Source organism: Lagenorhynchus albirostris, chromosome 1, assembly GCF_949774975.1.
Source record: "Lagenorhynchus albirostris chromosome 1, mLagAlb1.1, whole genome shotgun sequence".
NCBI classification, from domain to species: Eukaryota; Metazoa; Chordata; class Mammalia; order Artiodactyla; family Delphinidae; genus Lagenorhynchus; species Lagenorhynchus albirostris.
The window spans coordinates 32,706,504-32,729,992 of NC_083095.1; the positions used below are offsets into that span (position 1 = coordinate 32,706,504).

The window sequence follows — 23,489 nt, forward strand, 5'->3', positions numbered from 1 at the left end:
GGTATGTAAATTATGTCATAAACTGTTATTAAAAAACAAACAAACAAAAACTAAACCTGAAGCAGTTCTTTCCTCTACCCCAGTGTTTCCCAAACTTGTCTATTAAGAATCATTTGGGGCTTTCCTGGTGGCGCAGTGGTTGAGAGTCCGCCTGCCGATGCAGGGGACATGGGTTCCTGCCCCGGTCCGGGAGGATCCCACGTGCCGTGGCGTGGCTGGGCCCGTAAGCCATAGCCGCTGAGCCTGCGCGTCCGGAGCGTGTGCTCCGCAACGGGAGAGGCCACAACAGTGAGAGGCCCGCGTACCGCAAAAAAAAAAAAAAAAAAAAAAAAAAGAATCATTTGACAACTTGTTAAAATTAGACATTCCCAGGTCCCTTCCCTGGAAATTCTGATTCAGTAGTCTAGGTTGGGGGCCAGGAAACTACATTTTTAAAATGCACCCCTCCCTCAAGGAACTTTTATTATCAGGCAAGTTTAGGAAATAACTGCCACCCACAATTCTTAGCACAAAGACGAGCAAAACAAATTTTAATTGTCTATTTAATCATAGTCTGAATGTTTCCTAGGATATCAGGATAGTAATGATCACATGCAGAAAAATTCAAGATGATCCACTAGAATATGAAAGGACTTTAAACCTCATATTCCAAAATTTTCTATTTAAGGAGTGTGTTTTATAATGTATAGAGTAAATCAGTACAATAGCACGTGTGTATCTTTTTTCCCAATAGAATATATGATCAGAAAAGGGTGAAAACCACTGCTCTAAGGCTCCTGATTTATTATTTTTTTCCCCTAAGGCTGACCAATCCTCAGCTTCTGTCCTATTTTGCAATAAAATCTCCACAATCCTCACACTTTACCATTATGCCCATATTCATACCCTAGGCATAAGAGCATCATCAATCTGGATAAAAGACACAGTTCTTCTCCTCTACTGAGACCTGAAAGACTACTTATTATACTATAACTAGTAAGAAATTTGGAAGGTGTTTACCTCTTTATACTATTCTTAAAGTCCAACAGACTCTTGGCATTTGAAGATTCAGTTCACCAATTTAACATTTGTGGTTTCACTCCTTCACAGGTATCTGTGAAGTTTCATGACAAGTAGGAATCTGATTTTGCTGAATCACAAATTTGAATCAAGTATGCCTTCCAGCTGGTGTGAAGGACCAAATCATTTAACAGATGAGTGAACCAAGCTGACACTGCTCAGCATTTTCTCTTATACAGCTATACTGTTCTCTGCTTGTCAGGAAAGGTCTCTTTAATTTTTTAGTTATCCTTTACTACAGAGGTCCTCACTACAAAGCTTACTATAAAGGGTCCTTTAATCCAAATGTGTTTATCTATATATTTTTTTCAATTAAAAAACACTAAAAGGGGCTTCCCTGGTGGCGCAGTGGTTGAGAGTCCACCTGCCGACGCAGGGGACACGGGTTCATGCCCCAGTCCGGGAAGATCCCACATGCCGCGGAGCAGCTTGGGCCCGTGAGCCATGGCCACTGAGCCTGCACGTCTGGAGCCTGTGCTCCACAACGGGAGAGGCCACAACAGTGAGAGGCCCGCGTACCGCAAAAAAAAAAAAAAAAAAAAACACTAAAAATACAATCATTATCATGTAGGATCTTGGAAGTTTTTGCACGGACATTAAAAAATGACTGTCATACTTATAAAGCCCAGAGTTCATGCATTATTGCAAATAAATCTTAAGTGGTATTCATGGATTGAGGCATTCAATCACAAACTGCTATTGATGTGTTTATTGTCAAAGACGTCAAAAGATGTTTTGGCATATATTCTGTGGCGAACCTGAACTGTGTTCAGAAAAAAATACCACTAAGCTTCTCCTTTCAGCCCTCCACATCAATAACGTATCTCAAAGGCCTGTCTCTCTTTCTCACCCTCAAGAAAATCTTCATAAAGTGCATGTACTCCTTCAGGCACGATGACAGCAAGGGCAGTTCCACAGAGAAGGCCAGCACCCAAAACAGTCACCAGCTTTAGTCGCTCCTGGAAAGAAAACATAAGCTGTTGAAAAGACTGATGAATGAACGGGGTAAAGTTTCTGAAGTACCTGCAATGAAGACTGTGAGCTGCTTATCTGCGAGGCCAAAATCTACAATGGCCACTGAACATGAAAAAGCGTCAGCTTCATGAATAATAATGCCAATTAAAACAAGGAGATGCCATTTTTAAGTTTACCAGATTGGCAATGATGTGGGAAAACTTGTCTACTACCCACAATAGGGAGAAATGAGCATACTTGTCTAACACTGGAAGAAATATGAATTGCTGCAACCTACCTGGACCCCAATTTGGCAATTTAGATTTAAAGCCTCAAAAATGTGAATTCTTTGATCCAGCGATTTCACTTCTAGAAATTTATCCTAAGAAAGAAAGAACTATGCAAAGATGACCACTGCACATATTAAGAATGCAAACCTGAAAATAACCTAAATGTCCACGAAAGGAGACTAGCTAATAAACTTTAATACTTCATCACAGTAGCACAAGACTCAGTAATTAAAAATTATGATACAGGTCTATTCATGGATATAGAAAGTCATGATGTACTGTTATGAGGAAAAAGCTGGTGGCCAACAATATGCATTGATAATCTCGTAATTCTTTTGAAAAGGTATACATACAAGTAGAACAAGTATAAATTACATATTAACAAATTTTTTACTTTATAGATTATAAACATAATGTGTGATATATAATTTACAACACATTTTTAAAATTTATTTATTATTATTATTTTTTTGCTGTGTTGGGTCTTGGTTGCTGCATGCAGGCTTTCTCTAGTTGCAGCAAGTGGGGGCTACTCTTTGTTGCAGTGTGCGGGCTTCTCATTGCGGTGGCTTCTCTTGTTGCAGAGCATGGGCTCTAGGCGTGTGGGCTTCAGTAGTTGCAGCACGCGGGCTCAGTAGTTGTGGCTCGCGGGCTCTAGAGCGCAGGCTCAGTAGTTGTGGCACATGGGCTTAGTTGCTCCGTGGCATGTGGGATCTTCCCGGACCAGGGATCGAACCCATGTCCCCTGCATTGGCAGGTAGATTCTTAACCACTGTGCCAACAGTAAAGTCCCTACAACATATTTTAAATTTATCTGCAATGAACATCTATTACTCATACAATGAAAAAACATATTCAGTTTAAATTTATTTATTTTTGGCTGCGTTGGGTCTTCGTTGCTGCACACGGGCTTTCTCTATTTGCACCGAGTGAGGGCTACTCTTCGTTGCGGTGCGCACGCTTCTCATTGCAGTGGCTTCTCTTGTTGCAGAGCATGGGCTCTAGGCACACGGGCTTCAGTAGTTGTGGCACACAGGCTCAGTAGTTGTGGCTCGCGGGCTCTAGAGCACAGGCTCAGTAGTTGTGGTGCATGGGCTTAGCTGCTCCGCGGCATGTGGGATCTTCCCAGATGAGGGATCGAACCCGTGTCCCCTGCATTGGCAGGCGGATTGTTAACCACTGCACCACCAGTGAAGTCCCTGTATTCAGTTTGATGCTTAAATGTCCTATAGCTTTTTAAAAAACACTTGACTAAGATTGACATACTAGAGTTATAGATATTTACTGCATACAATTTTATGTGTTTGGAAATAAGTATACATCTGTGAAACCATCAACACAATCAATGCCATAAATGATCTATGGTTTTAATCCACTTAATCCCAGTATTTTCTTTTCACTCAGGTTTCTTTAAGAGACAGTATCCTGACATACAAGATATAAAAGATTAAGTTTCAAAATTTCTTGAAGCAGTGATGTACCCTATGTGGCTTCCTGAAGTCTTAGCGGTATGAAAAATGATCTTTAAAACTACAGGAAGGTGGACTTCCCTGGTGGCGCAGTGGTTGGGAATCCGCCTGCCAATGCAGGGGACACAGGTTTTAGCCCTGGTCCGGGAAGATCCCACATGCCACGGAGCAACTAAGCCCGTGAGCCACAACTACTGAGGGCCGAGCACCTAGAGCCTGGGCTCCGCAACAAGAGAAGACACACAATGAGAAGTCCGCACACCACAAGGAAGAATACTCCCTGCTCGCCACAACTAGAGAAAGCCCGTGCACAGCAACGAAGACCCAACGCAGCCAAAAATAAAATAAAAATAAAAAAACCCACAAGAGGGCATTTATGTTGCTTAGGACAAAGTTTTAACAATTTAATAGTATATCATGTACTTAACTTTTCTGTTTTAGTTTCTTTTATGAGGTTAGCAAAAATAACAATGGTTGTATTAGTTCTGATATACTACTGAACTTGCAACTGTGAAGCTGTGGGAATATATATGTACAAGTACTGCCTCTATAGGAAAATGGGTTTTTAGCTGAAAGGCTGGTTGAAACATTACCCACTCCTTGTTTGGGAACAAAGAAGGGATCTATACCTATTGTGTATCTATTGAAAATGGCGGAACTACATTTGCAGTGTCAGCACCAGCTAATACTTGCCCTATAGCAAGAGGGAAATCCCCTTAGCACCTAGGCCAGGTCACCCCTTCATACATTCAGGACAGCCATTAACTACTTATAAACTGAGAGTGTTCTGAATGCATCCAGTGGTTGGGGCACTGGCTTGGGAGGCAGAACTGACTCCATGTTCAAATTAGTTAACAAGTTAGCACCTCAACTCTTCTTATTTTTTAATTAATTAATTAATCAATTAATTTTTCGGCTGCGTTGGGTCTTCGTTGCTGTGCGCAGGCTTTCTCTAGTTGCAGTGAGCAGGAACTACTCTTTGTTGCGGTGTGCGGGCTTCTCATTGCGGTGGCTTCTCCTGTTGGGGATCACGGGCTCTAGGCGTGCAGGCTTCAGTAGTTGTGGCACGTGGGCTCAGTAGTTGTGGCTCACTGGCTCTAGAGCGCAGGCTTAGTAGTTGTGGCGCACAGGCTTAGCTACTCCGTGGCATGTGGGATCTCCCTGGACCAGGGCTTGAACCCGTGTCCTCTGCATTGACAGGTGGATTCCTAACCACTGTGCCACTGGGGAAGTCCCTCAACTTTTCTTCTGTAAAATAATATTTCTACATGTCTTGTGAAGATAGAGGAGTCAATAGGAGAAAGTGGCCAAAGCGTTTTGGAAAAATGACACCAGACAACTGGCGTTACTATTTTAATGCTCAATACTGAGCTATTCTAAGAGTCTTTGTCTTTTCCAAGTTACTAAACTCACTGAAGTACTGCTAATCACAGCATTCATTTGAGACAAACTGTCAGAGCATGGAGAACACAAGATGGAAAAACAGCTCTATTCTGTGTAGAAGGTGGCATGGTAATTAGTCTTTTCATCATTCTCTCTAAACAATTCATAAAAGTCACCTTTGTTTAAAAAAAATCATGAATGTCAAGTTTTACTGCTAAGGAAGGACAAAAATGAGGGTAAAACTGAACTGGACTGAGCATACCATTTCATCTGAAGGTCTCGGTTTCAGAACTCCACAATGCAAACTGATGAATAAATTACTAGGAAAGAAAATTGTCCTGTCAGCATTTTGACTATGCTCTACTCTGGGAAATGGAAATGAAAGATACCCCAGATTTGCAAATTAAGGGAAGATGAGAAGAGAGGAAAGGGATGTATGTACCGAAAAGAGAAAGAGCTAATTGCCCTCAAGAATTACTTGGGTTACCAGTAACCCAAGTTACACCTATAACCCAGTTACAGGTGTTACTCCCAAGAGCACTCCCCAATAAACTTCCTGCACGCAAATCTTCTCAGAGTCTGTTTTCTGGGGAACCCAACCTAAGACACTCACATCATACACAAAAGTTAATTCTTGATGGGTTATACACCTAAATATAAAACCTAAAACGCAAAAGCTGTTAGAAGAAAATGTAGAATATCTTGGCAATCACGGGGTTGGCAAAGATTTCTCAGCAGGGACACAAAAAACACAAACCATTTTAAGAGAAAAAATTCAATATCAGAATTTTAAATGTTTGCTGATCCATTAAGAAAATGAATTAGGCAAGCTGCATACTGGAAGAGAATACCCGCAGTACCTACATCCGTAATGGAAATACATATATCTGTGTAACGCTGCCCACATCAGCCCCCTTCAGGTTGGAGACACCTATTCCCCCAGCTGCTGGGGCTGTTGCCTGCTGATGGCTTGCAGCTGAGTCCCTCTGCGATACTGCCCTTGGGTCAAAGGAACTGGCTAGCCTCAAGTTATAGTCCCTCTCCCAGGGCAGTCCACATCCAGTGACTAGCCCACTTGGTGCTATGTGGAGGGAGGTACAAAGCCTCATCTCCTTGTCTCAATTCAGAATATCTCAGAAGGGGCATCCAGCTTCAGAGCCTTCTGTGGGTTGATCTGAGGCCTCTGGGGCAACTGAACGACAGTTCAACTTCTCCATCTGCTTAATCCTGCTCATTCTTTCACAGGTGTTACTCCCAAGAGCACTCCCCAATAAACTTCCTGCATGCAAATCTTCTCAGAGTCTGTTTTCTGGGGAACCCAACCTAAGACACTGACAAAGCACTTGTATTTGAAATATAAAGAATGAATACAACTCAATAAGAGACAAAATTAAAGTTAAAAAATAAAAACGGGTAAAACACTGAACAGATACTTCACAAAAGATATATGAATGGCCAGAAAGCCCATGAAAAGGTGCTCAACATCATTTAAGCATCATGAAAGTGCAAGTTTAAACTACAGTAAGATACCTCTTCACACCCACTAGAACGGCTAAAATTAAAAAGACTGAGAACACTAAATGATGGCAAGGATATAGAGCAACTGGAACTCTCATACATTGTTGGTGAGAGCATAAAATGGTACAACCACTTTGGAAAACTGGTCATCTCCTATAAGGTTAAACCAGCAATTCCACTTTGGGGTATTTACCAAGAGAAATGAAAGCATATGTCCCCACCAAAATTTGTATAAGAATGCTCATAGAAGCTTTATCCATAATAGCCAGAATCTGAATCAGATGTACAGCAATAGCAGAATGGATAAACAAACTGTGGTACACTTACACAATGGAATACCAATCAGTAACAAAAAGGAAAAAATGACTGCTTCATACAGCAACGTGAATCTCAAAAACATCACCCCAATGTCTGAAAGGCCTTACACAAAGAGAGCATGTACTGAGTCCATTTACATGAAGTTTAAAAGCAGGCCAAACTATCTATGGCAACAGAAATCAGAACAGCGGCTGCTTCTGGCAGGAGGGTTACACAGTGGCAGAAAAGACTAACTGGAAAATGGCACCAGGTTATTTTTTTAGGATGATGGAAGTGTTCTAAATCTTGATTGGGATGTGAGTTACATTTATAAACATTTGTCACATTTCAGCAAACTGTATTAAGATTTGTACCTTTTACTCTATAAAATTATCTGGAGAGTAATTTACTCAGCCAGGACCTCTGAAAGGATTCATTTCAGAACTATTCAATTTTAACAAGGCGTCTTCATGGCAGGTTTTCGAAACCAAGGTCAGAGGTCTATGGAGAATACCAAAAACCACTTTCAAAATGTTTTCTTGGGGAATTCCCTGGTGGCCTAGTGGTTAGGATTCTGGGCTTTCACTGCCATGGCCTGGGTTCAATCCCTGGTTGGGGAACTGAGATCCTGAAAGCTACGTGCTGCGGCCGAAAAAAAAATTCTTTTTTTCTTAATCTAATTTGTCATTCAGATAGTCCTTAAAAATCATTCACCAGAATTTTATGTAAATAACTGCATGCAGAAACCAGTGGTGCTTACAGTTGTGGATCAATCCACAAATTCACAAGGCACTTACCAGGTGCTTCATTATATTCTACACTGGAGTCACATGAAGCACTAGATTGAGACAAGTTTTACAAGCAGGAGCAGAAGGTTTTTGAGGCTTGCATACCACAAAATTAAGGTGCTGAAATAGTACCATTTAAGAGAACTGAGGGATACATGCCATCCAGGATAACTATGGACACTACAAAAAACACAAAAGCTTCAAATCTGTAAAGAAAGTAAAAAACAATTCTCCTAAAATGCTGTCTTTTAAATTTTAAGTAATTTAAAATAATCTAATATTTTTAGACATTGTTTCTAAGATGAAATTACTTATAATTCCATTCACGTATTTACATGGACCAGATTTCTGAACATTATCTATCACAAGAGATTTTATAAGAATTTCCCAAAGGCCCAAGCTAGAAAACAGTCAAATCTCCATGTGTAGCTAATATCATTACAAAAAAATTATGGTAAATCTTTAAAGTACATAGTCATGAAATTACACTTCTTTGTTAATCATGTATGAACAATTAAATGCTCTCAGCTGAAGAAATGTGAACGGGAGCCTGGTCCAAATTTTTAGAAAGACAGTAAAAATTTTTATTAATCTTTAGACACATACTTTTGAAAGTGTGATACTAGCTACCAAAGTTATCAACATGGAATCCAAGTTTAAGAACTGGAAGAAATTTAAGAAATGATCCTCGCTCTATGAAGATGGAGAATCAAAAGCCAAAAATGAGGGATGATTTGCCCAAGATCACACAGCTAGGCTAGTAGTGTAGAGGCATGATTAGATTTGACATCGTACTCTACTGCCCTGTGCATTCCAAGACAATGTCCTTCATATGGCACGAGACATATATCCATTACATAAAATTTACCTCTAAAAAAAAAGACAAAATCCAATCACACAACCTCTTTAAATAGTGTGTCAGAAAAATCCCTTAGCAACATCGAGAGGAAAACCAAAATTACAATTAGTTATAACTGTTCTCTGTTGACATTTTCTAAAGGTCTGTGGCAAAATGAGAAATAAGGACAATGTAATGAGCTTTTCATAACATTTTATTTCTTCAATGTAGAGGACTATTCTTTATTCTAAGATTATGTCCTACATACTCTTTTATGTTAAAATGTCCTTTCTTTTAAGAAATGATGGTGACAATAGTTTTTGTTTTTTAGTGTCCTTACTTGCAAAATTAAAGCAGGCAATACTTTACCAATTCTCCTGAATTTCAAATATATTACTGACCTGTGAAATCCAAAAGCCTGGAAAACCCTGGCCTACAACAGTGTAAGCATGAGATCAGTGTAAGCATGAGATCTGTATTACAATACCATAAAAAAAAAGTCAGAAAAAAAAGAATTTGAGAATCTGTAAAAAAGAGATCATTGAGGTAAACTTGAGTAAATCATCTAGCTTTGTAATATTTCCTCTGAGGAAAGGCAGTGTGAGCTAAAATTACTGTATTATGTTTTCAGTCTATTTTGAAATTAAAGCACATTTAATTTACCAAATGAAGTTAAACTTCCTATGTTTAACTAAGTTAACTAAATTGAACAAACTTATGTTTGTTCCTGGAACTCCTTACCCCAAAACTTTAAGTTCTATGAAGACAGAAACTTTTTTTTTTTTTTTTTTTTTTTTGCGGTACGCGGGCCTCTCACTGTTGTGGCCTCTCCCGTTGCGGAGCAACAGGCTCCGGACGCGCAGGCTCAGTGGCCATGGCTCACGGGCCCAGACGCTCCGCGGCATGTGGGATCTTCCCGGACCGGGGCATGAACCCATGTCCCCTGCATCGGCAGGCGGACTCTCAACCACTGCACCACCAGGGAAGCCCAAGGCAGAAACTTTTGTTTTTAATTTCCTGCTGAATACTCAGTTTATAGAACAGTATCTGGCACATAACAGATTCTCCCCTAAACATATACTAAGAGAATGAATGAAATGCCCAGCATCATGCAAGGCACTGGGGACTTGGTATCTGCCACTCCACTGGCCTTTAATATCAACAAATATATGAATGCACTGGAACCTCTTTAGAATACTTGTGCTAGGAAATAGGCCTTTTAAGGGAAAAAGTCCCTTAAAAGCATAACCATATCTAGAATTTTCAGTGGTTATTTGATTCAGAATTTATCCTTTGGCTCAAGGGGTATTAAAGTACATATAATGAAGAACCATAATAGAATTCCATCATAGTAAATGTGAGGCAATGCTGTCATGTCTCATTCATGCAAATACCTTAAATGATAACTGTTTTATTTCCAAGGAGCTCAAAACCTTGTTTCAATCTTCAGCACTGTTTCAATCACTGTTCAGTCACTGTTTCAATCTTCAGCAAAGCGATATAAAGATTATTTATTCTACAGAACTTTCATCAGCTTGATAAATGTGTACTAACTTTCTTACGGCAACCTAATTATAGAGGCAACACTTGTGATGAAAAAAAAATCAATAGTCAAAAAATAGGCATAATTGTCAAGGGTTATAGTTTCAATTTTTCTTAAAAAAATTTTTTTAACTACCTAAGTCATTTTAGACTCAATCTTACTTATTTCAAGCACTTGAGATGTGGCTCCATGTTATTTGTACAGCTGTATTCTTTCACACAACTTCACAACTTGTTAGTTAATCTCAAAACTATGTACATGTCAAAGTTAAAATGCTGACATTTTGCTTATGGTTCCCTCCTTTGCTTATGGTAAATCACTAAAAGGGTGTATTTAAATGAAGAACTACAAATTCCAAGTGTTGGTCCAAGATGAAAAGAGTTCCCAAAGCAATAGTTTCTGGTGGAGAAATGAAATATTTGCTCAAGAGAGGCATGCACTGTGCAATGTCATTCATTTTATGATATCTCATTTTACAATTTCACATCTGTAGCCTGACTAAGCCAAACGATTGACCGAAAGTATTCATTAAAACAACAGTTTGTATTCAATGCCATTAGCTATCAGTGCAGTGCAAAGCTTTGAAGTCAGTTTAGTTTTCTTGGCAGACACCAAGGTAGTTAAATGCTTTTTCTTTCCTTGCTCATAGAAACAGTCAATAAATTATTTGGTTCAACTAAACACATGCTGATAATTTTAAAAGCTTTTAATACCGAAGATTGTTTATTTCAATCTCCCTTATACCATGTTCATGTTAGTTCTGAAAGCATCAACTATAGTTTCCTAAAAAATCAAAGATGCATCTCATGTTATGAGACTGATTCCTTAAAAGCTCCAGGCACTGAAGAGATGAAATATCATACGGCACAAAGTAACTCTTGTTCAAGCAACAAAGGCTTTCTTTCTCCATATTCTTGCAAATAAGCCTGCTTCAAGGAGATACTTCCTAATGTCAATTTAACTACTACATTATCTGCTGCTAAGTGTCAGTAACAGATAACGAAGAAAACTCAAATATGAACTCGATTCTTCAAGTCCTTACAACTGAGGCAAGATGCCAAAAAGCTTCCTGCCTCTAAGTAGTGGCTCTGTGATACTGAGCAAGTTCAATATCCTTCAGGGTGGCCACTACTACCGCGATCATGTAGGAGTATGATGTTAGCACATTTAGCACAGAGTAGTTGTCATTATTACTTATCTTCAGCCTCATCAGTAGCATGCAGTAAATGCTTCTAAGCCCCTCCTCCACAAGAATCACGAAACAAAACCCAGATACTTGGACAGAAGTTCAAGTGAACAATGCTACCACAGTTGCCATTATGCCAGTGGCATATAGGCTTCCCCTTTCCTAATTCATTTGACATAGAGGTAAGAACAAGCAATACTTTATTGATGCCACTTCCTTCAATCTTGGAAAACAAGACTAACTTGTCTTTTTGTATGAGTCCTTTCTAAAAAGAAAAGGAAATCCCGTAAGATTGTTCGATGTGACTACAAAAACAAACAAAAACCCGTTGATGCATGGGAAAGACCTGGGAAAACACTGGCAATGAAATATTATATTATTAATACATAAGAAGTTTGACTGAATTGAGAAAATTAAAATAATAAACTACATTTTCTCTATCGAATTAGCAAAGTTTTAAAAATTAAAAATGATAGTACTCAGTGTTCGTGAGAACACAGTGTCATTTGCATTTGTTGAAAAAAAATGCATTAAAAAAAACTGGTAATAAAGATTGAGAACCTTCTTGAAGATGTTTATGCTCTTTAATCCTGTCATTCTACCCCGGAGGAAATAATCTGAAATATGATCATAGCTTTAGACACAAAAATATTCATTCAACACTATTATCATAGCAAAAACTTGAAAACAAATTAAATGCATAATAAGAATTTCTGTATGTAAAATAACTGAACGTAATGAAGACATTAAAAAGTGCCTATAGGGGACTTCCCCGGTGGCGCAGTGGTTAAGAATCTGCCTGCCAAGGCAGGGGACACGGGTTCGAGCCCTGGTCCGGGAAGATCCCACATGCCATGGAGCAACGAAGCCCATGCGCCACAACTATGGAGCCTGTGCTCTACAGCCCGCGAGCCACAACTACTGAGCCCACGTGCCACAACTACTGAAGCCCGCCGCGCCTAGATCCTGCGTTCCACAACAGAGAAGCCACTGCAATGAGAAGCCTGCACACCGCAACTAAGAGTAGCCCCCACTTGCGGCAACTAGAGAAAGCCTGCACGCAGCAACGAAGACCCAATACAGCCAAAAAAAAAAAAAGTGCCTATAGGGAATTCCCTGGTGGTCCAGTGGTTAGGACTTGGCACTTTCACTGCCAAGGGCCCAGGTTCAATCCCTGGATCCCACAAGCCGCGCAGCATGCCCCCCCCGCCCCAAAAAAGTGCATAGAACATGATTTTAATGATAAAGGAAAATGTTTATAATTACCAGGTAAAAGAAGGGGAAATGTAAATTTATACATATACCACATAATCAACCATATTAAAAATGCAAACAAATAGAAAAAAAAGAATGAAAAGAAACAAAAATGTTACTGGTGATTCTCACTGGACAGTGGGATAATGGATGATTTTATTTTCTTTTTACACATTATCATATTTTTTAAATTTGTCACAAAGAATCCCTATTATATAGCCAGGCTTAAAAAAATTTTTTTTGTTCATTTAATTAGAGGCTATATAAACAGTGGCTTTGAACTTAGTAAACCCTGAGGCTCAGTTTCCTCATCTATAAACAGGGTAAGAATTCTTCCCTTTCAAGGTTACTGTAAAATCAGTGCAGAACTTGACACATGAGTTGATACTGTAGCTACTGTTATTATTAATTATTATACTGTGGTGGGCTTAGAGAGCACAGTGCCCTTAATATGCACGTAGAGATGTTTTCCCCTTTACCAAGTGGTTCTAAACACATAGTAACACTTCAAATTACTACAAAACACTTAGGTTTTGTAGTAATTTGAAATGTTTTTCAGTCTCCTCCCTTGTTGTCGTGCTGTGACTTATTTCCTCTACTTGTTGCCCCACCCCTTCTAGTTTGCTCTTTCTACTTTACAGAGAGCTTAGAAATCAGACAGTCCAGCCCAGAGGATTGAGACTGGCAGTTCAAAACATAGGGGTTTTTTTGGTTTTGTTTCGTTTCGTTTTTGGCTGTGTTGGGTTTTTGTTACTGCATGCGGGCTTTCTCTAGTTGCAGCGAGCGGGGGGCTACTCTTCATTGCAGTGCGCAGGCTTCTCATTGCGGTGGCTTCTCTTGTTGCAGAGCACGGCCTCTAGGCACACGGGCTTCAGTAGTTGCAGCAATGGGCTCAGTAGTTGCAGCACGTGCGCCATAGAGCACAGGCTCAGTAGTTGTGGCACATGGGCTTAGTTGCTCCGTGGCACATGGGATCTTCCGGGACCAGGGATCGAACCCATGTCTCCTGCATTGGCAGGCGGATTCTTAACGACTGCACCACCAGGGAAGTCCAAAACACAGGTTTTTTGACCCACACAGCGACGCAATAATATTTGAATTAGTAGCCAAAGTATAAAATTTAGAAGGTTCATATAAGAATCCAGATTTCCAACTTCTGAAAAGTAGGAAGATTTGACAACAGCAGGGCTGGTGTCATCAAATGGCACATGCTCTTCTGTGCCACAGTTGACCACGGTTCTCACGACTCCCTTAGACTCCCAGGCACTGACACTGGAGGTTAGCTGCCACACATCATGACACTTGGACCATTTTATCTTCCTCCAGGCCTGATTCACTGTTCAGCCTCAATACTTATATGATTTTATGACCCGTTACCTAGCTGTATTAGTCAGGATTCAATCAAGAAATGGAAATCATAAAGTAATTTGAACCAGAAAAATTTAATACAAAGAGTAACTGTAAAAGGGGACTGGAGGGTTTCCCTGGTGGCGCAGTGGTTGAGAGTCCATCTGCCGATGCAGGGGACATGGGTTCGAGCCCCGGTCTGGGAAGATCCCACATGCCACGGAGCGGCTAGGCCCGTGAGCCATGGCCGCTGAGCCTGCGCACCCGGAGCCTGTGCTCCACAACGGGAGAGACCACAACAGTGAGAGGCCCGCGTACCGCAAAAAAAAAGAAAAGGGGGGGGCGGACAGGAATAATGAGAAATTAACCAGTAAGAAAGAACTCTGAAGAACATAAGAACTGCAGCTAAAAGGAGCAGTGACTACCCAGGACCAAAATAAGATTTGCTCAAAGAAGAAGTCTCATAAGGGTTGAGATCCAAACTCTGCTGGAGAGGGCATGGCTGGGGCTCAATGAACAGCAGTAAAAGGTCTGGGACCAATTCCGAGGTATATGTGTGGTGGTGGGGTGATTTGCTCAAAGAAGAGGTCTCATAAGGGTTGAGATCCAAACTCTGCTGGAGAGGGCATGGCTGGGGCTCAATGAACAGCAGTAAAAGGTCTGGGACCAATTCCGAGGTATATGTGTGGTGGTGGGGTTTCCCTAGACCAAGCAATGCTTGGACACCAGTAGGGTGTCCCACAATTCAGTTCAATTCTAACACTACCCGGAAATAGCATCAGGTCCTACAAGACCGGCCCCCTGTCATTTCAGATGCCAGTTCCAAGTCCAGGTTGTTACCAGTGCTTCTGACCAACTAGCTATAGGTCAGAGGTTCCTTGGGTTCAATTAATTGGCTAGAGTAGCTCACAGAACTCAGAAAAACATTTTACCTACTAGATTACCTGTTTATTATAAAAGAATATAACTCAAGAACAGCCAGATATAAGAGATTCATAGGCCAGGTATGGGGAAAGGTCACGGAGCTTCCATGCTCTCTGGGCATGCAACTCTCCTAGCACCTCCATGTGTTCACCGAACCAGATCTCCAAACCCTATCCTTTGGGGTTTTATGGAGGCTTCATTACATAGGCATGATTGATTAAATCACTGGCCACTGACGATTCATTCAACCTCCATCCCCTTTCCCCTCCCTGGTGGGACTGTTAAGTTCCAACCCTTGGAATCATGTGGTTGGTTCTCCAGGTGACAAGCCCCCATCCTTAGGTTACCTAGTGGCTTTCCAAAAGTCACCTCATTCACATAATAAGACACCTTTATGGCTCTTATCATTTAGGAAATTCCAAGGGTTTAGGAACTCTGTGCCAGGAAAAGCAAACACATACTTCTTATTGTAAATCACAATATCACAAGCACAGAAGTTTCTGGGGTGCCACACTGGTGTTAACTCACTGGAAATCTGTACTCTAGGGTGTTGGGAAAACTGTTCATGGGAAAGTGTCTCACCAGAGAGACTCTCCTAGAAAACCACCCAAGACGGGGTTGCCAGTGGGAACTCCTGACTGCTGGGTGCGAGAAGCTGTGTGTTCAGCAGGAGTCTGGGGCTTTGAAAGCCACCTGCAGTGCAGAAGCTGGACACTGGTGAGGCTGGCTGTGCTACAGGAATCAAGTCACCTAGGAGGCCTGCTGAGCAAGCATGCCAGAACCAAGAGGGAAAACCCCTTCTCCTTACAACTCCTCTCCAGTATCCTCTACTGACAAAGCTTAACATGGTGCCAGCTGGCAAAGGAAAAATATTTAAAGGGCCCACATCCATTTTTGCAGCATAGCTAATGAAGAGTGAATTTGGAGCTGAGAGGCAATAAATTGATAACTGGCACACCAGCTTACTAAAATTACATAAAAAGACACACAGGAGCCAAGTGAGAGCCAAGAACAGTAGACAGCAAGTAAAGTGCTTGCTCTTAAGGCTATCTATTTAGCTAATCAGAGACTTTTCTGGTCCTTTAGATTGCTGAGGCTTCTGGATGGACAAGTTCTGCATAACAGAGGTGCTATCAATATTCTTTTCCTTCACCTCTATTAATAATAATATTCACTAAGTACTTACTAAGCCAGGCACATTCAATTATAATCACCTTACATATATTAACTCATTTAATCCTCACAATAATCCTATAAGGTAGATACTTCTATTATCCCCACTTTGTACAACAGAGGCAGCGAAAGTTCAAGTAATTTGTCCAGGCTCACAAAGCCAGCAAATGGCAGAGCCATGATCTGAACCTACACAGTCTAGCTCCAGAATCTATACTCTTAAGCACCATGCTAAACTGCTTCTCTATAAAACCTATTTCATTGTTTCATCTTTTGCTTTTAGCACCTGTCTTCTTTCCCCAACTTGCCTTTGTCAAATGCATAACGAATTAATGAAAGGAACATATACAACAAGGTGCAGAAGCTAGGGTATAATTTTTTGGTTAATAGAAAATTGACCTCCAGATAAATACAGGGTTCACAATCGACTGTTTAATGTAATTATCTAGTAGTTAACCCCAAGACCCTGTCCCTTAAAAATCCATACAATCAGGGCAGAAGAATTTGCAGACCAACTAATACCTGCTTCTATTGCAATGAAGTTAGACATTGAATATTAGTATTAAAGGAGAATTGAGATTTTTATAATTCCATCATAAGTTTTAAGAAATACCTGTACTCATGGTTAGCATTACTACTTATTACTTGGAATTCCAAACTGAGCTACAGAGGCTCTTAAACTTCACTGTCATTCAACAAAGTCTCACATCTAAATTCTTCAATGAGAGGAGAGGTTAAGACTGTCATACAGAAGCATTCTGAATCCAGTTCAGGTCTTCTTCCCTCAAAAAGGATGTCAATTCTTGAAGAGCACAATTTAGAATGACTAAACTATGAAGATATCGAGATATCGAGTGTGAAGTTAATCTTGAATAGTTTAAAATGAGAACTGCTTCAGATTCCAATTTGGCAGGTGCTAATTTAAAGGGCATCTAAGACATATTCAGTCTTTCTTACAGGTTTCAATGGTATTCAGAGATTGTTTACCTCAGTGGTTTTAATTCTGCTACACTGAGTAAGCACAAGGCATGAGATATACTCTGGAAGGTAAAATGTTAGTGATGCAAGATATTCCTAGTTGGGGGAGCTAAAGGTGCTGATTTAGATCCATAATATTTTCATTCCTTCTTTACAATGTTCATTAGGAAGGAAAATATCATCTAATGGTCAAGTGCTTTGGACTGGTAATCAAACTGACTTAGTTCAAATCCCACCTCTACCAGGTATGTGATGTCTTCAAGCCTGAGTATCTATCTCATAGTCTCATCCTGAGGATTAAACAAGATAATGCACATCATTGCCTGGTACACAGAAGGAGCTCAATACGCATTAACTATTATTAGTATTATTATGCAGATAAATGTCAATGATGTTTATCCATATAACTTTTTCAGGAAAATAATACTGATCAGATTGCATCTAGACTTTGATTCAAACTTAGCTTTATCAAGCAAAGATACTTATGAGACAATACCAATATAAGACAATAATCTGAGGGAAGACAAAGTTACTGATTGCTTTCCAGATATGGATAAACTACAGAGAATTCAAAGTTTCAAAGTCTAAAATTTAGAAATGAAATTCCAAACAACTGTAAAATCTATTGTATTACCATAAAAGAATAAAAGGTTAATACACCAGAAAATGCAAAAGTCCTTAAAAATGAAACTTTGTCAAATCTATTTTAAAAATAATCAATTGTCAGAGAAAAAACATACTGAACAAATTCGTTCTTTAGACACAAACCTTTGATTTGGTGGTAACTCAAGAGCCAAAGAGATTTATTATGAATGAGTCAGTTATTATCATTAGACACAAAATAAAAACTTTAACACATGAAAAACAAAACAAAGCTTAAAATGAGAATAAGTATAATGAAGAAGAGAAAGTTAACTACTAAGAAAAATACTATAAAGCAGGGAGACCAAAGGAAAAGCCCTGGCCTCTCCAAATGAAACATTCATGGTGAACAGGAATGCCAACCCCTAAACAAGACTTTTTGGATTCCAAATTGCTGAGAAGTTTCATGATTTGGGGGTGGGGGGGGAGTTTACCCCTTAATAGAAGTCTGCTCCAAAATAAAAGGTTTAAAAATTATAATTTAGAACAAAGTTATAAAAATGAAAATCTTAAAAAAGTTTTTACAATTAGTACTGAGAATAATCCTCAGTGTTTTTTAAAGTTCTTATTATGTTCTAGATACAGTGTTAAGTCCTGTGCTTATGTTATTTCCTTACATCCTCACAACAATCCTATAAAGTCATTTAAGAGAAGAGTTGGATGTTGAACAGCTTGCTCAAGCAGACACTGATTTTGACCTACACTACCCATCTCAGACAGTTCCTTTTGAAATTAGTGCATTACTAATTACCTTAAAAACTTTATTGAAGTAAGAATAGCACTACTTTCATCTGCATATCTATGGATCTATACTGCTTCAACACATGAAAAATGTGGCATTATAATCCAAACTGGCCTGTAACAAGAAAAGTACGAAATGAGAGAAAGCCTTCAAAAAGTTTTATAGCAATATGATATTTACAGTTATAGGAGTAATTGTATGTCTGTTAAATCTCACAATACTGCATTTGGGCTTGTATTTTGTATGCTTTTTTTTTTAATTACTTGTTTTATTTTTGGCTGTGTTAGGTCTTCGTTGCTGTGCGTGGGCTTTCTCTAGTTGCGGCGAGCAGGGGCTACTCTTTGCTGTGGTGCATGGGCTTCTCATTGCAGTGGCTTCTCTTGCTACGGAGCACTGGCTCTAGGCGTGTGGACTTTAGTAATTGTGGCACGCTGGCTCAGTAGTGGTGCACAGGCTTAGCTGCTCTGGGAGTGTGGGATCTTCCTGGACCAGGGCTCGAACCCGTGTCCCCTGCATTGGCAGGCAGATTCTTAACCACTGCGCCACCAGGCAAGCCCTGTATGCCTTTTTTCCACTTCATTTTCTTAGTATTTCATTTCCACAAATATATTGCTCTGCAATGGAATGTAAGTTAAACAAAAACTGGCATGCACCAGAGAATTTGAGGAGTGCTGCCCTAGAGCTCTGGTGCAAATACTTTGCTTTCCCAGCTCTGTGACAAAAAGGAGACATGCTCAGGTAAATGACAATCCCCAGACCATCAATATAAAATCTCACTCTGGTCATCATTTATATCTGAACTTCATTCCTCAATCAGAGTACCTGCTAAGCTGGGTTGATCCTAGGTAATGTTAAGTTGCAGGCTCTCAACCTACTTATGTAGCATTTTCATTTAGAATCAAAGAAAACTGCTCATTAACAACTGAATCTTAAAACACAATATAGTACTACACTAGTGTGTCCAACTCTTTCATCCGACAAAACCTCATTTGTGTAAAGCATGTTTTGGCTGCCTTTACAAGTTTAATTTTTCTCCTGCCCATATGCTGAAGAAGAAAGCATCGTGATTATCAGTCACTTATAAATGCATTTGAGAATCAGATTTTGTTCCTTTGTTTTAGAAGTCATTTAGGCATAAGGAAGTTACAAAAGCATCAAGAAAGTTGGTTGGGGGGCAAGGCAGTGGAGAAAGCGACCAAAAAAATCAATGCCACACAAACCTCTTGACGGTCAGATATGGCAGCTAGACACCACTGCTACAGCAATTTCAGACTACTTGATTTCAACTCATTTCTAAATACTAATCCTGCCATAATTAATGGCTTTATTGATCTTTTATTCCTGCTCTGAGAAATTCTGAAGAAAAAAGTTTGGAATGACAAAGCAGCAGACAGATTAAGAACATGAATAAAAAGCGTATCTTTTCATATAAATGAAAGTGAACCGCAAAATAAATTAGGTTTATTGGTCCTTTTATTTATAATAACTCCAGTCCCCAAGAAAAGCTAGACTTCCTTAAAAAGAAAAGTTGTTTAGCCAATGTAGGAGTTAGGGGAGCTATTCTCTAAGGGTATAAACTGTGCTTCCTAGTCTCCATGAATGAAGTTTATTTTATTTTATTTTATTTTTGCAGTACGCGGGTCTCTCACTGTTGTGGCCTCTCCCATTGCGGAGCACAGGCTCCGGACGCGCAGGCTCAGCGGCCAGGGCTCACCGGCCCAGCTGCTCCGTGGCATGTGGGATCTTCCCGGACCGCGGCACGAACCCGTGTCCCCTGCATCGGCAGGCGGACTCTCAACCACTGCGCCACCAGGGAAGCCCTGAAGTTTATTTTTTACACATTTATCATCTCACTAGTTTCGCAATACATTGATCTATAATAATAGTATAATTTGTCTAGGAAAAAAATGCTAATTCCTAGGAGATAAAAATCACCAGTTGAATTCTAAAATGTCTTTAACTAAGTTACACATAACTTTTATTTTTGTCCTAACAGCTCAAAATGCAGTTACTGCTGTAATAATGAACAGATATTATGAATGATGACTTATAGCATTTCAAGACCTGCATCTGGAAAAAGACCATTCGATCATCCATTTAGAAAGCCATAAGTGACATATCATACTAATTATCCTTATTAATAGCCTAGTTAATTACACCACTCACGTACACATTTCCTTCAGTGAGAAAAGAAGATAGCGTATACCTGCATATTGCAAAAATCACTCAAGACAGTTTGAGAAAATACTGAAACTGGAAAAGGTCTAAGAATTTTATAGAAATAAAAAGTTCTATCAGTTCTTCATTTGAATTAATTATAATTCTTGATAAATGTTATCTCAATAAGTTTTTAAATATACAAACCAACTTAAACTTCACAAATGTCAGCTCTAATAATATCAACTCAATTCTACTGTAGTTATAAGACAATATGATTTATGCCAGAGGAGAGATAGCAGGTTCACAAAGGACTGGGCAGGCAGGTAGCCCAAATGAGTGAAGTAGGCTTCACAGCCAAGAAGGACCGTGACAATCTACCACTACTCAGCTCTAGCCAACTGTTACCTTGAGGAATAAAGACAAAAACCAATAATAATAAAATTAACATTCTGCTAATCTAATAAAGTAAGTCTGTAAGCTAGATTTGGGGCTACCAGTTTGCTACCTCTGCCACAAGGGACAGAGTGGCTAAGAACTGCTCTGAGTCAGAAAAACTGAGACTGAAAAAACAGCTGTGACTCTAACACACTTGATGAACTCATCCAAGTTACATGATCTAAGTGTCAGTCTCCTCACCTGCACCTCACTGGGTTTTTTAAATGAAATTAAGTAATGTATATGTTCAAAACATTGCAGCTCAATGTTATCATTAGATGCTGAAAGGAACGGATAAAAAAAGGAAACGGAAAAGGAGCAGCAGCAATTCAAGTCCCCCTTCTATCTGGCTGTGGGCTTTATTTCTCAAACTCATAATGCCTAGTTCCGCCTTCTTTCTCACCCACAGGTTATTTTCTTTACCAGCAATAAATGCCTCCTCTTTCCTCAGGTTTCCTCAAGGCCCACCTCACACCTCACCTATACCTTTCCTTTATATCAATACTTCAGGCCATTCTCCACTCCCCTTTTCTTTGAAAGCACTTTCAGGACTGGCAGTGAAACTATCTTACTGCTGAACCCCAAGGTATACTCAAGAAATCCTGAATGTAGTAGTTTTTCTCCCTCAATCTTTGAGCGCTATGCATGTTGTGAACTCCTTATGACAACCTGAAGAACCTATCTGCACTTTCATTGAAAAATGCTTTCATCATTTTTCCCTGTTAATGTTTGTTCAAGTAATGATAAAGAATCAAATAAATTAAACAAAATGTCAAACCATATTAACAAAAAATTCATTTCTAAACAAACATTTGAAAACAACTTCAAAAACCCATTCAATGGTCTCCTTCTTTAAAAGAAAATGTGACTTAAGAACAATCTAATTTAGTGTTTTTCTCACTTCATTCTTATTACAGGTATCCAAAAAAATACCTTTCCCCAAAAAGCTTTGCTTGATTTTCTCAAAAAGAGAAGTTATATTGATTTCAACTCATATGGACAAACAACATTCTCCATTTATATTTTGATTGCAATCTAGAATCTTGATTCTTTGGAACTTCTGGGTATCAAAAGAACATTATGGTGCCTCTCTCCCGTAAAATGCACAGAGTCCCAAATTTTGGTATGCAATTTCAGCGAGTTCAGAGTATTCCAGAATCTTCAGTGGATCCACCCACCCCCGTTATGAACTGTAGTGATGAAGAGAAGGTTTGTTTCTATTATTACATGTTATGCATCTTTCGAAAAGATAGTCTTCCTTAATAAGACCTTTAACTCTGATATTAACTGGGGAAGCAGCTTCCCTTTACAACTGTCACTACTTCCTAGCTGCCATCCTGACAGCTAACAGAAAATTGAGAACTTCTTACCTCCGAGAAATTAACAGCCAAAGGAATGATTCCAGCCACGTAACATCCCACCAACATAGCCAGAGACAGCAGACTAATGGAGATGAAATCCTCCATTCTGCCCTCCTTTATTCACCCACCACCAGCCTACAAATTCTCGAGGCTTCGAAGGGTGCTTAGGTTCTTAAACGCGTGTGGTTGTTCAAAGATAACAAGTGGACTTTCAGTTCTTTGGTCCTCCCCACAGGCAGATGTGTTCACGAGGCACTTTTCTCTTGAACGTACCTGGAAACAGCCCCTTTTTGCTAATACTAGCACCAGAGAGAACTTTCAGCAATTTTAGGCCCCTGCCCGTAAATTTTCCGATACCAGTCACTGGATTCCCGTGGGTTAACAGATGAGAAAAGTCAATGGGAAATATAAGAGTGAGCGATTTCTTCAGTCGTCGGAATAAGGGTAGCACAATGGGCCTACTTCCTCCACGAACAGCGTTCCAGACGGCAGCAGAAAAGCACGGAAGCCCAAGCGAACTCGTTCGTTCTTCCAGCGGTCCTATCTCTCCGGGGCCGCCCCGCCTGTGATCCTCAGGCTGGTCTGGGACCAGCCCACCAATCCCGGCAAACTCTCTTCCGAGTCTAGAATGAGGAAAGGAGTCCTGCAGATTTCTAACGATGGGCCTTAGGGGTTCAGTAGCGAAGCTGATACAAAGCTGTCTCTGCCCTATACCCAGTGCTGCCCATGTTACTCCACTCCGCGGGGCCTTGACCCGGAGCCACCGATACTACAGCTGCCATGGCCGCCAAGTGGCACCTCTTCATTACTCCACTTCCGGATTGCCCTACCACCCCCTCCTTTAGAAGGGTACTTCCGGGTTACAACTGACCTATGCCCCGGTATTCTTATACTGCCGCCATTTTTGAGTGGGGCCATTGAAAGATGACTTGTATCACTCTCTATACCAGTGATCAATTTAGCCGCATGCATAATAACGAGAGTACGGAAGACAGCGTCTTGAAAAAAAAATGATTCTTTTTCAAGTTCCGATACATTCCCCGTGGGTCTCGTCGCCCTTTTCCAAGATGGCTGAAACAGAGTCAGTATCTGCTCTAGCTGCCGGAAATATGTTAGTCTCTATGGTCCGAAAGGTTCTTTCGCGGTGT

At 40.0% G+C, this 23,489-nt stretch overlaps 1 protein-coding gene across 5 annotated transcripts in view; it reads right to left on the bottom strand.

The window, feature by feature from the left end:
* Positions 1-23,127, bottom strand: part of SLC39A9 (solute carrier family 39 member 9) — a 49,079-nt gene extending 25,952 nt beyond the window's left edge. For 4 of the 5 annotated variants that reach the window (XR_009538982.1, XM_060140486.1, XM_060140478.1 and 1 more), the window contains exons 1-2: positions 22,351-23,127; positions 1,910-2,018 (exon numbers count right to left, since the gene is read on the bottom strand). Coding sequence is in view for 3 of the 5 variants with exons in the window: in XM_060140486.1 (XP_059996469.1) it covers positions 1,910-2,018; positions 22,351-22,446 (205 nt within the window). In the remaining 2 variants the exon portion in view is untranslated. The remainder of the gene's footprint in view (positions 1-1,909; positions 2,019-22,350) is intronic. The other variant, XM_060140494.1, reaches the window with a different exon arrangement.
* Positions 23,128-23,489: the final 362 nt, after the last annotated feature.